Raw genomic sequence first — 16,803 nt, 5'->3', positions numbered from 1 at the left:
GGGAAACGTAGTTCGCGCTCCCGGCGGGGCGGGGACCAATCACGGCGCCGCGTCTCTCCTCACCCCACCCCCCCCCGCGGGCCTCTGGGAGTTGTAGTTTTTCCCGCCCCCATCTCGGCAGCGGCCAGGGGTGGCGGGGCCCGGCAAGACTGCTCTTCCCAGCGCGCACCGCTCTGCCGCGGCTCTCCGGCCCGCCCAGCGCGGGGCGGGGCGGGCGGCTGTAAACAAACAGGGCGGCGGGCCATGGCGGCGGCTGCGGGCCGCGCTGGGGGACTGTGAGTGCTGGTGTCTGTCGGGGCGGGCGGCTCCGGTGTGCTCGCCGTGTGGGGCTGGGCCGGGGCTGGCGGCACACATGGATGACAGCAAGGTAAGGGGCTGCGGGGCCTGGCAGGGCCTGGGCTCAGTGTGGAGCCGAGGGCAGGCGGTGAGGCGGCGCCTTGGTGCGGGGAGGCCGGGGAGCCCTCCTGCCGGTGGGTTCAGGCTCCAAGCGGTGTGATGTAAACCCCCACAAAGCCCCGTCACGGGTAATAGACAGGGAACTGCGAGTGAGGTGAGTGCTCCCGCTAAAGGCTTTGCAAGTAAACTTCTCTGAAATCTTCTCCGGAAGGCCTGTGGTTTCTGCCGGCAGGAAGGAGGGGTTGTCCCCAATCTATCCCGCTGCCCCAATGCAGCACAGTGCTTGGATGCTGCTTCGAGTTTTTCCTTAAAGCTCCAGACACAGGCCAAAGGCCAGATACAGACCAGTGCTCTGGTGTGGTGTGGTGGGCCATGCTCCTATAGCACCCTGAATTTCTTAGATAAATAGGCAGAGTGGACGTGTGGTAAGGTGCTAGGGTAGGAGCTTGGGTTGCAGCCTTGTAATGAGTGTTGGTGCTTTGATTCTTCCTGCATTTTCATTTGAGAACGGCACAGTGGCATCCCTGAAGGTACAGTCCTCCATTTAAGTAGAGCAAAACAGCAGGTACACAAGGAACACCTCTTCTGCCTGCTTGCACCAGGGTGCCCCTAAAGCAGCACCTACAGGACTGAGAAAATAACTGTTGTGTCTGTTCAGTGCAGTGTCTTGCATTGAAACTCCCAACTGTGTTTGGGTATTTTAGCTCATTAGGGTGGTGGTTATGGTAGTACCCTGGATTTTGTGCTAGAGATAGCTTAAGTTCCCAGGAGTGAGCTAGGTGAAACCACACTTGAGGTGCACTGTGAGGCAGCAGTCTTCTGACTCATAATAAATTATGAGCTTAGCTTGAATATTAAAACTGGTCATGTTGTGGTCATGTGCCTGTGGTACCTTATATGTTCTCAAGCTACCTGGGTTTCTTCCCACTCAGATTTTACTAAAACAAAATTGCAATGCCTGTGCTGATCTGCCTTAATTCAAAGAGGGGAAAAATACTTGTAATTTCTTAGGGAATAAACGTAAGAATCTTAGAAGTGATTGATACTTTGGCAGTACAAAGAGTCTACAGAATTGATTGTAAGTATATGAAAAGTTTATGATGATTTGCCAATTCAACATGTATACTTTTTGGTTTCATCGAGGTCTTGTCTGAAATCTGCAAAGGAGGGTGGGGGAAATCTGCATCACTGAAGTCAACCAAATGCTCATCAACCAAATACTCACAACTGTGAGAACTGTATCAAAGTTTATGTAATAAGGGCAGTAGTTTAGAAGATCCAGAAGATGTAATTCTAGAGGCATGTATTGTTCGTCAGTATTAGCTGATCTGTATCTCCTTTAGTGTTAAGTATGCTTTGTTTCTCCTGTATCAGAATTAACTTATTTGTAACAGATAACTTTTGGATTTTTCATTTTTAAAATAATTTTTGGTCTCTTGTTGTCTTGAGTTCTGATAATCTGCGGGTTTTTTTCTGAAACCTTTTTGGACACATTTAGTAAATAATTTTTTTTACCCAGTCCATAAGACAAGTCTTTGCTCTTAGAAAAATGGATGTCAAGTGAATAGAAAAAAAAAAAAAAAAGGCAGATTGGAATATTTACTTTCCTTATCTTCAGTCTCAACTAAAGTTTTTTAGTATGGCATTTTTATTTAAAACTTGCTGCTGCAATACTTGTGAGAACAGTGGCATTGAAATGGGTCTTGCCCTGAACTAACTGGGTGCGGCTGTACCTAAGGAAAACTTTAAAACTCTTTGTAATCTCAGCAGGTTTTTTGTTGGGTAGTAATATGGGGTGGTATGGGATCCTCATATGTTCTACTTAAAATAGATGATATTAGTCATTAAGTGCCTGCTGCTGTGGAAGGCTTTGCTGTAGTTGTTTTGAAGGGCTGTGATTCCTTTCAGAACAAGTTCATGAGGCTGCAGGTTGCCCTAAGGGTTTGGTGGCTCCATTTAAGAGATCCTATTTCTCTTAGGAGGGCTCTTCCCATTGCATGTTGTTCAGCCAGGGTGAGGCAAGCACTATTTATACTTCATTTTATAGCCAGAGTGGTCTTACAGCTTGAGCCAGAATGTCCTAGAAGTCTTCTAAAAGTTCCACCGAGTCACGTTTTCCCCCTTATTGAGAGGGTTGGCCTGCCTGATCAGTCTTATCTGTAAATTGCACAAGTGTGACTGTGAAAGGAGTTTCCCTGCAAAAGCTGAGATAACTGAATTGCATTAGCAGTGAAGTAACCATTCTATAGCTGCATACACCCAATTTCAGTGTTTTCCTTCATCTGTGTGACATAATGTAGAATTGGGCTTGCAGGCTGTAATGTTTTCCCTAATTCTTAGTGCACTATAATATAGCCTTACCCAATTTAAGAGAGCATTAGAAAAAAGGTTAATTGTAACATATTCCTCAAAATAGGAAGAATTAGTAAGAAATAAAGGGAGAGAGAGCATATCTGAGCATGAGATCTAGAAAATGTAGAATGCGTCATTCTTAATCTTAGCAGCGGAACATAGTAATTGATTACTTTTCTGAATCGGAATGAAAATTTAGTGAAGTGCACCCAACAACTTTTTAAAGTGCCTTGCCTATCTCAAGGCAGCTGCTCAACTAGTCTTACAAAGGAATGTAAGAAAGCAGGCTTAAGAAAACCTTTTGTTACCCAGTTCTGATGACAGTGAAACAGTCCACTCTTCAGATTTTTAAAAGAGTAGATGTCAATCTCTTATACTTGTTTTAATTCCAGGTTAGTTGCTCAATTTTGAACAGACTGGTTCTTGGTTCTCAGCTTTCTTTTGCTTGTAAATAGCTGCATCCTCTAAATGGAAGAAGCAAATTCCTTTATACTTTCATCCCCCCAGACACTGTGGCTGTCGAAAGCCAAGCTGAAAGCCAGGTCTCCAGCTCAGATCGTTTGCTTTTCATCAGGCTGGTCCCATGGCCTTGGGCAAGGATGTTAGTCTTGAGGTCTCACTACTTCTAAACTTCCACAAACTTGCAATGTGTGAAGTGAAAGAAAAGCCTTTAAATAGGTGAGGTCTGAGTGTTTCCAGGTGTAAACCGAGTTTGAAAAAGCAAGCCCTCAGGAAAACAGTTTGTATGGAGCATTTATATTTATGGATTGAGCATCTGTCAGTGTCTTGCTCTGGTGTTCATACAGCCTTTCCATTTCGGGGGAGCACTTGGTGTTAGGGGAAGGGAAATTCCACAGCAAAAGGCAGCACACAAGGAGTTGTGCTGCTTTCCGCACTGCCCAGCTTTGAACCATCAAATACCCAGTTGTGTGTGATCCCCAGTCATAATTATGGGGGTGCAGGTGTCCCTTGGAGGGAGTGTGGGAGCAAGTCAGATGTGAAATCTTGTGCTTAAAATAGAGAGCTTGGTGGGTCTTTATTAATGAGATGTCCTCTAGCACATCTCTGCCTGTGACCCTTGCTGTTGTAGGTGACCAGGACCACAAAGAGAGGGGCAATCTCCCAGCAATCCTGGAATCCACTCTGAGGAATGCTTTCAACACCACAGCAGGGACTGAGAGCTAGTGTGGAGAGCAAAGCACAGGATGTGTTTTCATAATGACCTCAGTTGTTACGGAGGTGGGTTACTATGTTTTCACCCTTCAGGGCTTTTTCACAATACGCAGGTTTGCACAGTGCTGGAGGAGTCTTCCACCCAGGATAGTGTCCAAATGTAAAGTGTTCTCGTTACTGCTTGCTTGGAAATATAAAATAGTTTTGGCTATAATTTGAGATGGGCAATTTCACATCATCAAATGTTTTAACAAGTTGCTGCTCAGCATCGCTCAGATGATATGTCTGGTTCCTCACATTTGCAATAAGGAAGTAAAATGGATAAGCTTAAATCCTATAGAAAAGCTAGAACAGTTTTATTTCGTTGTTGCAGTGAGCTAGGAGGATGTATGTGGTAGTGTTAGCTGACTATCCCTGTTGCCTGCTTCAAGCTCTAACAGAGATAGGTTTAAAGACACGCCTGGGTTCTGTTAGTGTAAGCCAGGAGAACACATGTGGATGTTGGTGGATGTGCTTCCACACATGAGTCTGAGTCCTTCCTGGTGGAAGAGGAGGACTCTTGCCGGTTGAGTGGTAAGGTGGCATCTGGGTGATTGCTGCACAGTCTTAAGTAGCAATGCTTGCCCTGAACCTTAACACTTATGCACTTGTGGATGCCTGTGTAACACTTCATGAAAACCTGATATTTATTCCTAGCTTATGTTTTTTTTTAAAATAGACATTTCAGCAAAGATAGTCTTCTTTACACATCTGTGCTAAAGATTACATTCTTGGTACATTAATCGCTTCATATGATTAGAGTTTTAGGATTAATTTCTGTTGACATATCTGCTTAAGACTTAGAAAATGTTTGTTCACTAAATAATAGCTTGCATTTTTGGATCATTATTGAAGGCATTTTGTCTTCCAGTGAAAGTTAACTAAATAATCTGTGTGAAGCATATAAAATGTCATTCAATGGAGGAATAACTGATATATTTTCTAGCTGGGTTTTATACTGCTGCTGTGAATGGTATGCTGTGGCTTAGCTGATAAGGTAACTTCCTTTTTATTAGGAGACCTGTGACTAACTTGATTTGATTACTGGTCTTGAGAAAATGTATGCAAGTGTGAACAAATTCCTTCCTCTACTGTAATAAATGCAGAACTTGGGCTTTATTTTTTGCTAATCACTTTTATAGTTTTATATCAATTCTGTAGATGATAGTCAGCTCCATGCTAAGTTAAATTCTGCATACCTGTACCTTCAGCCACTAATGTAACCAAGAGTCTGCTCAAGATGGTTCCTTGAGCTGGATCTTTGGTACTGGTTGATGGAGCACTTGAGAGCTACTTGTGTCAGTAAATGAACTGAGAGCTGCTGGATTCTGAACTGGTCAATGCGATCAGCGTTGATGATCAGTAGTGGTGAACTGTGCTTCAGATAGGCTTATTTTAATCTTCCAAGTTGATCAAAACCTGCAGATGTCACAGTGAGGCCACCTTTATCACAGTCTTCTGAGTGGCTCAGTTCCTTGTGATGTGAATCCTGGTAGCAGTATTATGTATGTGTCTCCTTCCTAAGGAGGTCCTCTCCATCACACAATCTGGCAGTGTTTTTGTAGAGAACTACTGAATCCCTCTAATCTGAGGGCTTTTTATACATCCGGGCAAGTAACTGCAGCTATTTCCAATTCCAGATCAAGTAATTTTGTACTGGAACACTGATGTCAGGCAAGAATGATGTTAAAGATCTAAGTACTGTATTAAAAAGGGAAGGAGTTATGTTCTTCTATTTTCTGAAGTCTGAGTGAACTGAAATAGGAGCTTGGTCAGATTTCTGACAAATGCATGTCATAATTAATATTTCTATGACATATTTTATGATTAATATTGTTCTGGGTCTTGATTAAATATGACTTCCTGAAAAAAACCAAATCCCTACTGCTGAATGCTAATAGATCACATCCCTTTATAAGTTCTGGAGGAATACAAAGGGAATTAAAAAATGTTTGCTTGCTTGTTTCTTTTCTTGGTCTGCTGCCATGTTCAACATCAGCTAGCACTTCTGCTTTGTCTTCTTTCTGTCACATCAGCATAGCAACTGAGTAGGCAAACATGACTAGAAGCCAGGCAGATAATGTGGGATGGTGGCTGTCCTGGTTTCAGCTGGCATAGAGTTGATTTTCTTCTTGGTAGCTGGTGTAGTGCTGTGTTTTGGATTTAATATGAGAATAATGTTGATAAAAGACTGATGTTTTTAGTTATTGCTAAGTACTGTTTATAGTAAGTCAAGGACTTTTCGGGTTTTTAGGCCCGGCCAGCAAGAAGGCTGGAAGGGCACAAGAAGCTGGGAGGGCACACAGCGAGGACAGCCGACCTGAACTAGTCGAAGGGGTGTTCCATACCGTAGAATGTCACACTGAGTATATAAACTGGGGGGAGTTGGCCGATGCCTGCCAATTGCTGCTTGGGGACTGGCATCGATCAGCGAGGAGTGAGCAACTGTATTGTGCATCACTTGAGTTTTGGTTTTTTCCCTGCTTTTGGGTTTTATTCCTTTCTCCCTCTCTCTCCTTTTCATTGCAATTGTCATTGTTATTTTATTTTGTTTCAGTTATTAAATTGTTTTTGTTTCACCTCATGAGTTCTACCTTTTTCCAGTTCTCCTCCCTATCCTGCTGCAGGGTGGGGGGAGTTAGCAAGTGGCTGCTTGGTACTTAGCTGCCAGCTGGCGTTGAAACATGACAGTGGCAAAGGATTTATCAGGCCTTTTTTTTTCCCCGGCTGGGTTGCTTGAGGTTACAGAAGGAGCTTGTAAATATTGGTGAGGAAAAACTTTTAAGGATGCAGATTCGATTAAATTGCTTACCAAACTAGCTGTGCAGGGTGATGCCTAACTCTATGGTGCACTCCACTTCAGAAGCCACAAAGACAGTATGAGCCTTTTGGGATGGTGTGAAGGCAGATTATTAGAGTCTTACCACTTAAAGTCTGAGTTAAAAGGGAAGGAAGCTTTTCATTATTTCCATAGTCCTGGTGGTTAGAGCATTGGAAAGCAATGACCCAAGAGGTACAAGCCATTTTCCTCCCATAAGAGAGCTTGCGTGCAGGGCTGCTGCAGTGGTAAAAGATCTTGAGGGAGAGAGAGCAATTAGCATACCAATCTGTAGAAAGCTCTCTAGAGTGACTAATTGATAATGGTGGATCCAGGGTGCATTTGCAATGTGCAGAGCAGTCTACACCAGCGTCTAGTTTCCTTACAGATTACAAAGTGCCTTTAACAGGTTTATGTCCACATCGCTAGATTTGTCTGTAAAAATACACTTTTAAACTCAGAGTTTTTGTGAGCTCACTTGATTTCTTACTGGCATAGAGATAGACTTTCTCGCCCTTTGTATGTTTTCTGTGTTGATGTGACCCCCTACCTTGAAAAAAAGGCACCAGCTGCATATAAACATACATGAGATGCTTTAAAATAACAGGTCCTTAAAAAGAAATTATTTTGTGAGGTTGTGGTGTTGGATGGATTTAACCGCTGTGAAGCTGTGCTGCTTGTGAGTGCTTTTCATTGCCAGTGCCTGCCCCAGATGCTGGCTGTGGAAAGGTTGGGTGCTCTTTGCCCGTGCTTTAACTTGCTGGTTGTGAGAAACAATGTGGTAGCAACTATTCACCTGCCTGATGTTCTGGTGAAAGAGGGTGGCAGTGACATGCTCCTGTGCAGGACTAAGTCTCAAGCTGTTATTTTGTCTTGGTGTGCTGGGGCTCTTGAGAGCTAGGTCACTCTTCTAGAGGGTCAGAACGGAGTTGCAAAGGTTTTTTAAGAGAGCTGGAGTGTATGTCTCTACAAGACCTCACCTAGCTCTTGAAGTCAAAGGTATACTTCAAACTACCTTGCATTGGCACAGAAAAGTCTCAGGCGGTAGAAGTCTTTGAGAACTGAAGTACTTTGGCTGTAGTGTATAATGTAATATTCAGAAATCTTTCAAGTGCAAGTAGTAATAGCAAATTGTGAGAGCCTACATCCCCTCCTAGGGAGACGATGTTTATTTCTGACTCCTGCTGAGCTAGGAGTTTAAATCACAGCACACATGAGTGTGGTTCCATGGGAGGACAGAGCTGTGCTTGTCATGCCTGCAAGGGGACAGGCACTTTCCTTTCTTCGGAGCTTATTTCCCTCTTGGCCATGGCTGGTTGGTTTTATCCTGCCTTGGTGAATATAGGGTCTGAACAAGAAGATCACACGGAGGCCACCTTGGTGGAGCGATTACTCAAACTGTATTAAGCAGTTCAAATGTAAGAGAGCTTGATATTTTTTTCTTTGCTCTTCTAACTATATTGTGCTCATTTCATTTCATTATCACTAGAAGTCCATTAAGTACTTTCTGTTCCTCAGTTTGCTTATGGTAGGCAGCTACACCTGAATAAACTAGGAGAGGCAATATAGAGAGGGTAAGATTATGTTGGCATGTGATTATTGACTCACTTTCCAAGGGAAAAAAATGGCTCAATTGTGTGATCTTTTTTTTTTTTTCCTTCATTCTAGCACATCAATTCACTATGTTATTGTTTTTAGCAGCCTGCTAAGTTTGTAGAACAAGTGGCTTTGATTGTCAAAGCTGACTTGGTAGCATCACACAGTAAAAAGTGCCTTTTTTACGATGAACTCTAGTTTGAACAGTGCCTGTTAGAAAGTCTCATCTACATACAGTATAGTGAAACACTAAGCCAGCAGTAAAAATTCTTGTACGTAGGTGTGTGTGTTAGGTGTGTTTCTCCACACCCCCTCCATTCAAACAGTGTGGTCAGAATGCAAATAAAGAGAAATCCTCACTTCAGAGGAGAGATGGGGTGTGTGGCTGATGTAATGCTTACAGGGCGATACACCAGCATGCTGAGTTTCAGGCTATGTTTAAGGCTTTCTTGTGCCATGCTCTCATGTTAAGAGTAAAATATTTGGGTTGGGAAGCACAGAGTAAACATTGAGGAAGCTATTCCTTTTTTATTATTATTATTTATTTGTAGTGAGAGAAGCTTTCAGATCTGTTTCTTTTTTTAAAAAAAAAGACACACAAAGAGGGGAAAATTATTGCAAAATCTGCACTTCATAGGAAAAGAAACTAGGGGGTTACATTTCTGCAAAGGAGATGTAAATTAGGCACAGGGAGAGTTGAACATCAGCATAGGTTGCATGAGGAGATGCAAGGAAACAGTTTTCCAGATTGTGTAATCATGTTTTGAAGGTAAACATGGCCAGAGTGGTTAGGTATAGCTGGAGCAGAAGCAGCAGAGGTAGGACTCAGTGTAACTGAGTTCCCTGTTTAGTAAAAGTCCTCAGAAGATTCCTTTGAAAGAAATTGGGACTGAAGAAGCTCAGATGGCTAGTGAATAATTCTGACAAGTTGCATCTTTACAGTAGGCTGAACCTGCTTGTTTTATTACAGCAAACTAAATTTTGGATGCCGTTGATATAAATAATTATTTTTTTTATTCCAAATCAGTGTTTAACTCCATAATATAATATTTCTAGGGCTGGCAAGAATTAGGGCAGGGGTTGTTGTTAGTATAAAACCAGTTTCACTACAAGTTGACTGTCATCTTGGTCCTCTCAATGTCCCAGATATCCTCCTAGATAGCTGAAGTACTGGGGAAGCCAGAACCAGACACACTACAAGAGAGAAATGGAGGCACTGGAGAGAGTTCAGCAACAGGCCACTAAGATGAAGAAGGGACTAGAGCATCTTTTCTATGAAGAAAGGCTGAGAAGGCTGGGATAGTCTAGTCTGGAGAAGAGAAGGCTCAGGAGATCTCATCAGTGTGTACAAATACCTGTATTTGTAGGGGAGGGTGTAAAGAAGACTGAGACAGGCTCTCTTCAGTAGTATCCATTGCCAGGACCAGAGGCACTGGGTACAGACTGGAATACAGGAGGGTCCATCTGAATATCAGGAAATGTTTTTTTTACTGTGAAGCTGACTGAGCACTGAGGTTGTCCAAGGGCTTGTGGAATCTCCCTCCTCTGAGATATTGAAAAGCCGTCTGGACACAGTCCTGGGCAGCCAGCTCTAGGTGACCCTACTTGAGCAGTGGAGGGTGGACCAGGTGACTTCCAGAAATCCCTGTCAACCTCGACCATTCTGTGGAGCTCCTCCAAACCAGATTAGTAGCATTTACAATAGGACTGCTTAAGCACTGACTTCACTATGAAATCATATCCCTCTCTTTTGTTTTTGATGCTTTCACTGAAAACTTCATACATCACCCCCCATATTTCTTCTGTGGCTCCAGAATCAGTGAAAGTATATGCAAGATTATCTGCTTGAGATACCTGGTAGGCACAATGACACGGTTATAGCATTAATTTTGCAGAACAGGATCTTTACTGTACCCTTGCTTTCCAGGTGGTTGGAGGCAAGGTAAAGAAACCAGGCAAGCGAGGTCGTAAACCAGCCAAAATAGACTTGAAGGCAAAACTTGAAAGAAGTCGTCAGAGTGCCAGAGAGTGCAGAGCCAGGAAGAAGCTGAGGTACCAGTACCTGGAAGAGCTGGTTTCAAGCAGAGAGCGAGCCATCTGTGCTCTCAGAGAAGAGCTTGAAATGGTAAGAAACTATCCTTTAACTTAACCCTCAGTATTATTTGGGACCTGTCCTCATGGATTCTTGAAATCACTGTGACTGAGAGTGGGACTTGGCTAGCTGTAAGGTATCAAAACATCAGTAACAGATGCATTCAGCTGTTTGCCTACTTTGCATGTTGAATATGAACTTCATGTTGCAAGTTATCTGCTGGTTTTGAACTGGAAGCAAGCAGAGCAAATGCCATTGCATAGGAGCCTGTTGTCTCTGAAATGGTTGTTTTGGAAAACCTCTGACAGAGGTAGAAAGAGGTAGAGGGTGGAGATGTATTAAAATATCAAGGGGAACATATATCCACTGTGTGTCACTGCTTCCCACAGACCTTTGTCTCTGTTGGGGAGGTTGATTCTTGTAGGATGTTCTCTGTGTAGATGGTTGCACAGCTGCCCTGTGTTCCAGCACGTATAAGGTGGGTATCTTGGCCAAATAAACTGCATTAACTGAAGAAGAACGTTTCATCTGCAAATAAAGACTCGACTCCTTGGTGGTACTGAGATGCCATTGAAATTTCACTGGAGTTGAGGATATTGCGTTGACCTTGCATTAAGTTTGTTTAAATAGTCAGGGCTAATCACCACAAGTGAATAAGATTAGGTTTGGGTGGAAAGTCAGCTAACTGACCACAGGTGTGTTGGTGTGCTTCAGGGTTTGCCAATGAAGAATATAAAATGAGGGAACTAGGAATAAGGCACATGTGCTGTAGCCATGCCTTGCACAATCAGAAAGGACGTCTTAATAGTCAGTCAGCCCGAGAGTCATGTGAAATATTTGTTTTTAAAAGGCCATGAACTGGAACGGTATTCTGGCATGCCAGCAGCGAGAAAATGCACAAAGTGTTCCATGTTGTTTAATAATTACAGTATTCTGTCTAGTACTGCCACTGAGTAGCAGTTTATTGACTGAAACAGGATTTACTGAAGCAGGTATGCAACCATGGACACGTGCTTAGCTCATTAGGGCTCTGCAGTTTTGCAAGAGGCTTCAGCCCAGTAAATTCAAACCTTAAATGAATATACCGGAAGGTAAAGATTACAGCTCTGTTTTGTCTGCTAATGTGATCCTGGCTGTTTGCTAATGCCTAATGTGTTTGCGTGTTTCAGTACAAGCAGTGGTGCATGGCGATGGACCAAGGGAAAATCCCCTCTGAAATAAAAGCCCTGCTAACTGGAGAGGAGCAAGGCAAAGCACAGCAGAACGCGACCAAACTTGCCAAGGCTGGGAAGACAGAAGCAAACAGCAGCAATCCCTGTAAGTATTCAGCTTATGGTTAGTTCCTATTTTATTACATCTTTTGTGGTGTAGGAGGATGGCTGTGGTGTAGGAAGAAACATAAGGATGTGCTTTTGGGCACAAATAGTTGATTGAAGTAGAGAGCTTAGTGGGTGGTACAAAGGCTCTGTGTAATGTTTACATGGACAACACAGAAATCGCACTAGCTAGGAAGCGGGACGGTTATTTTAAAAGACGACTCAATCCTTGTGTTTCACCAAGGCCTGTGGTGACCTGTCAAGACCTGAGACCTTAATCTTTTACAGCATTTTTTTTTCCTAATGCAAGGTAAATGGAGCACATAAAACATAATTGAATTTTTAAAACTCCATCAAGAAAACATTATTCTAGCAGCAAGCACTCAAAAGGGAGAAATGCTTGACTTGAGATTTCCTGTAGAGTCTTCTTCCTGCCTCATTTGTGCTTGTCCAGGGAATGTAATAAGTTTCTTCTAGGAATTGAAATGTGAAAAGATCATGTGATATAAAGTCATATTCCTGATATGTACATGCAAAGGAACAGGGTTAAGGTGTAGCATGGGCAACTCATTACCTTACATCTTCTAATCTTGTAATATTGCATGCTACAGGTTAAATTACACTTTACATTTTTTAAAAACAGCAATTCCTAGCTTTCTGTTTTTAGGAAACAGTGTGAAAACCACATTTGTAACTGTAACAGTCTTCCTCCATGGTGCATCATTCACAGGAGGCCAATGCAGAACCTTCTACACTGCAGCAGCAATAGCTTGGTAGCTAGCAGAAGAATGCTGTTGTGAGAGAAGTGGATGCATCCCCAGATGCAGGGGGAAGGATCCCAGTCCGCTGTCTTCTCTTTGCTCCTCCCCACATGAAACTCTTTGATTGCAGTATTCGTAAGCCTGCATGGAGTGGGGCTTTTGGGGTAACAGGTGTTTGTGTGAGTGGAGCCTTGTTCTTCCTTTCTCTACACCACCCTCCCCAAATACAGCTATGTCAGCTTTTGGTCATTCCAAATAAGAGACGGGGGCTGCTTTTGTGTCAGAGCCCAGAATTACACTGGCTTTGTGGTTGGTAACTGTCATGGGAGTCGGTGAAGTTCTGTAACGTAAAAGCAAAAGGAGGATCTTTTAACAGCTTGGCTAAAGCCAAATGGAGTATCGTAGGTCGAGGAGAAGGGACTGATTCAAAAGCTTTCAGTAAGTAAGTTTAAAGTAATGCAATTTGTAACCTAAATAAAGATCTCTGCATCCTTTTATAATGCAGCATGTCTTTTATGTGATTGGGACTCTTGAGAGAGGTACTAGATACATTCCCTGCTTTTGTCCATACTTCTTTTGCAGGATGTATCTCCTGCCCCCCATGCTCCTGGTAAGATAGTCAAAGCACGTCCCTCCACCTTGCTTCCAGCAGTGGAACAACTGCCATCTCCTCCCACCAATTGTGCTCTGCTATCTTTCTGTATCTACCTACACCTTGGGCCCTAGTATCTTTCTGTGTAACTTAATATGAATTCTGCTGTGCTATCCTGGTTTCCCAGCCAAAGATAATGCCAAAAAGAGGTAGCAAAGAAAACAAGTTGCATCAGGTTTTTTTTTTTATGATGAGAGGTGATGACAAAAGTCTTGCAGGCTGATTTACTCATCCCAGATATTGACAGATAACTTGTCGCTTTCCTTAAACCGCTCTTTCTCCTGAATATGCTTTTTGCATTTATGTGATGCAATGTGGAGAGTGGAGCTCTCATGATTTTCAGTGGGGGTTTTGCTTGCTTATTCCGTTTTGTTTGTGATAATGTCTTTCTCTGTATTTTATGAAATGCATGGAACATTTTTTAATATTATGTTTTCTTCGTTTCATAGAATAAATATTATAATGAATGACTTTGCTAGACTGAATGTTGCCATCTTTTTGAGCTAATTGGGTCTGTTTAGGCTTATGTCAATTCAAGGTTAGTTGAAAGCACTGAAAATAATAAAGTGCCATATTTCAGTGTACAGCACGGTTGTTTTCAGAATTCCATTCTGAGTGCTCATATATTAATCTTTAAGGCATAGTTTAAAGTTTATTCTATAGACCCTCCACTCATGTACTTGGCTAGCAATTGATAGTAATGTTGCATAGACATGGAAAAATAGGAAAGGTTAAGTAACACTAAAGCAGAGATGGGGAGGATACAAGGGTTGCCCCCCCCCCCTTCCTCCAGCCCCCCCTTCCCCCTTCCTTATAATCTCTGAACTGCAGTTTGTCCTAAAAAATAGAACAAAGCCAACCCATAAATTTTGGGATAGTTGTCACTGTTGAATGCTTGTGTGTCCTTTTTCTGAATTTTCTGGAGGAAAAACCACCCTAGGCCAAATGTGCAGAACTATAGTCTGTGAACCTTGCAGTTGGATTTTGTAACACAATCATGTCAGAAGTGTAATACATTATTTTTTGTTAGAATTAGACTTATGCATCTACTTTCAGATGTAAACTATGTATTGTAATTAAACATGTATTTCAAATGTTATGTTTATACTTTGTGTCTTTCTGAACTGGGGATGTAGAAAATGTGCAGAAGAGTTGTGTGACCAGAACAGTTCCACTCAGCACTAGGTAATGTGGCAAACACAGCTCTTATCTCGCCAGAAATCCTTTACTTGCTCTCCTCCTCCACTCTTTCTTTGTTTCACTTTCTGTGATGCCAAATGAGAAGCTTCTCAGGAGTTACGTTTTCTTTTATGGAGGAAATGGAGAGGTGGAATTTCTCATTGTGATGAGCAACAGTTTTCATCTGTTCCCCGTCATGGTGGCTTCTGCTTCTTGGCTTAGCCAGCTGTTGATGTTACAGGATTGTGTTTGGCAAGCCTGGGCCCAGCTCTGTGGCACAAATAGCGGCAATCATGTTGTAACAGGTTTTTTTGTGCTTCATGCAGATGGGACAGGAGGCATGTTACAGCCTACATCATCTTAAATGGTTTCCTTGTTTGTCCTGTAAGCCAAAATATGCGTGACACCTAGTTAGAGGCTCTAACTGCAAGTTTCCAACCTTCTCCAAATCCTGTAGTTTATTTTGAAATGTAGGATTCTCGGCAACAAGCATTTGCATCTGTGACTTCCATCACATGGCAGATTATGCTATGTTATAAATGTTGTGGCCTTAGATGGATCTCAGAGTCTTTTATTTTGGAGTTTGAAGTTTTGCAGTTCCCCTTGAAAACTAAGAAATATTTGTGATTCATTTGCTACTTTGATGCTTACAGCCTTCACGTCCACTGAGGTCGCTCGTAGAAGTGATACAGGCAGGTTCTCTGGCCAGGAGTTTCATATAGTACCCTAAATAATGGAGGATAGTTTAGTCTTATCCTCCCTCTGTGTAAGATGGGCACAGCCTTCCACTCATTTCTCCTGCAGTGAGTGTGTGCAGCTGGTTCTTTCTCTCAAACATCGAAGAAAGGAAAAAAGCCTGGAAATGCTTCATTTTCCCACTTGCCATGGAAATCTAATTGTCAGCTAGAACCTTTGCCCAGCTAAAGGTGGGTATCTCTTGGAAACTATCCATAGTCTTCAAAAAATGTTGTCTGTAGTAATTGGTGTTTATGACAACGCTAAAACTGTGTTACAGTAAGGTGTAATAAGACTGAACTCCGTGCTGATGGCACAAGCAGTGTACAGTTACACTTACTTTTGGAGAGTGTAACCTAAGCATTTACCAGATAGTGGAAACTTCATAACAAAACATGCAATAAGTCTTGTGGGTTTATATGCTATATGTATGCTTTGTGCATAGAATCCTGAAAAATGAAGTGGATACATTTAATTGAGTTGTCACTTAACTGAGAAAATGTTGTAATTCTATGAAAAAAAAGTCTGCTTTCATAATCTGATAATAAGTGTTTGTCAAAGAATCTATATTCCATTAGCTGCTTTTCAAAAGACTGTTAACTTACTGTTAACATTATTAACTGTTTTTAATGTATTAAATGAATTTCAGAAAGCTTTTTCTTTACAGCTGAAACCCAGCTAGCTTTGCAAAAGTGTCTGTGACTGACTTGTTTTTCCTTTTTTTCCCATTTGCCTTTTAGGGTGAAGATTAATCTACATCACTAATTATTCTAGTTCTTGCTGGCATCCCACGAAGAGGTGGAGATTTGGTATCATAGCTCCATTTGCTACTTTCCAAGAAATCATAATCTCTACAATTAGCTATAAAACTACTGTTAATGTAAGGACCAAATGTTTGAGACTAGTCTAAAAATGCAGAGGAATCAGAGGAAAAGCTGAAATAAGAACCCTAGTCTTAGTTATGCTGAAGAGTTACAGCATGAGTGACACAGGATCAGCTGATGTAAAAATCCCTGTTGTAGGTAGGCAAGTCAAAACACCAGCTTCTAAGTGTCCTGCTATTAGTACCACTGAGCATTAATTTCTGTGTAAGTTATGTCAATAACTGAATTTCTTGTATGACTGTTGTGAATTTGTGTGAGAAAACAGAAGCTTCTACTCCACAGTAAAATCTGAGGTATCCCGTAACGAGTAGTGCATCAGTGGACTAAAATTCAACTGATGCTATATTTATGGAATGTGTAGATTTGTGTATGTGGCTAAAGTAGTAGAATTTTTAGTGCCAGTTTTGCTGTTGCCTTAAGTAATTTCTGCAAAAGCTGGTGCTTGATATTATTTATACCATTATTTGTATTTTCTTTATCTTACTTTAAATTGTAACTAGAAAATGCTGTTGTTCAGCTAATGATTTTCAGCAACACTTCATTAAAAAAGAAACTTAAAAAAAACCAGACAAATGACTCTTGCTTTCTTTTTTCCTCCATAAAAAGCACTTGGGATGTGGAAACTTTGCTTCTTTAAGTAGTGCAAAGTTAGCCCTCCTTTTTTGTGTCTGCCTGTAATTCACAACTGGCTTAATCAATGCTGGTAACTGCTGCTTCAAGCAATTCTTGTGTATGATCTCTGTATGTTAGGGTGGGCAATGGTGACATTCCTAACTATGCTGCAGCTGATAGGTATTCTGATGATGAAAT

General features: G+C 41.9%; 2 protein-coding genes across 7 annotated transcripts in view; one reads left to right on the top strand and one right to left on the bottom strand.

The window, feature by feature from the left end:
• The window catches only part of MANSC1 (MANSC domain containing 1), a 342,189-nt gene that overhangs the window by 196,197 nt on the left and 129,189 nt on the right, over positions 1 to 16,803 (bottom strand). The gene's annotated exons all lie outside the window — the stretch shown is intronic.
• Positions 194 to 16,566, top strand: CREBL2 (cAMP responsive element binding protein like 2). 6 transcript variants are annotated; one of them, XM_080392462.1, is made up of 6 exons: positions 199 to 367; positions 3,839 to 3,987; positions 10,302 to 10,499; positions 11,636 to 11,783; positions 15,179 to 15,300; positions 15,850 to 16,566. In XM_080392462.1, the coding sequence occupies exons 2-5, from the start codon at positions 3,967 to 3,969 to the stop codon at positions 15,268 to 15,270; spliced, it is 459 nt and encodes a 152-aa protein (XP_080248588.1). In that variant the 5' UTR covers positions 199 to 367; positions 3,839 to 3,966; the 3' UTR covers positions 15,271 to 15,300; positions 15,850 to 16,566. The 6 variants fall into 6 exon arrangements, with proteins under 6 accessions (XP_080248590.1, XP_080248591.1, XP_080248588.1 ...); XM_080392464.1 differs by lacking the exons at positions 15,179 to 15,300; positions 15,850 to 16,566 and adding an exon at positions 12,486 to 13,666 and having other exon boundaries at positions 194 to 367; XM_080392465.1 differs by lacking the exons at positions 15,179 to 15,300; positions 15,850 to 16,566 and adding an exon at positions 12,436 to 13,666 and having other exon boundaries at positions 198 to 367.

This window comes from Falco punctatus (assembly GCF_963210335.1).
Source record: "Falco punctatus genome assembly, chromosome: 6".
Taxonomy (NCBI): domain Eukaryota; kingdom Metazoa; phylum Chordata; class Aves; order Falconiformes; family Falconidae; genus Falco; species Falco punctatus.
The sequence above is the reverse complement of the archived record's forward strand: the minus strand, read 5'-3'. Positions and strand labels throughout refer to the sequence as shown.

What these genes read in the sequence shown, in the direction of transcription:
- CREBL2 (XM_080392462.1), top strand. Translation starts at nt 3,967, where the DNA reads ATGACCTCAGTTGTTACGGAG. An exon ending in TGACCTCAGTTGTTACGGAG is followed by an intron (nt 3,988 to 10,301) that starts GTGGGTTACTAT and finishes CTTGCTTTCCAG; the next exon opens with GTGGTTGGAGGCAAGGTAAA. An exon ending in TCAGAGAAGAGCTTGAAATG is followed by an intron (nt 10,500 to 11,635) that starts GTAAGAAACTAT and finishes TGCGTGTTTCAG; the next exon opens with TACAAGCAGTGGTGCATGGC.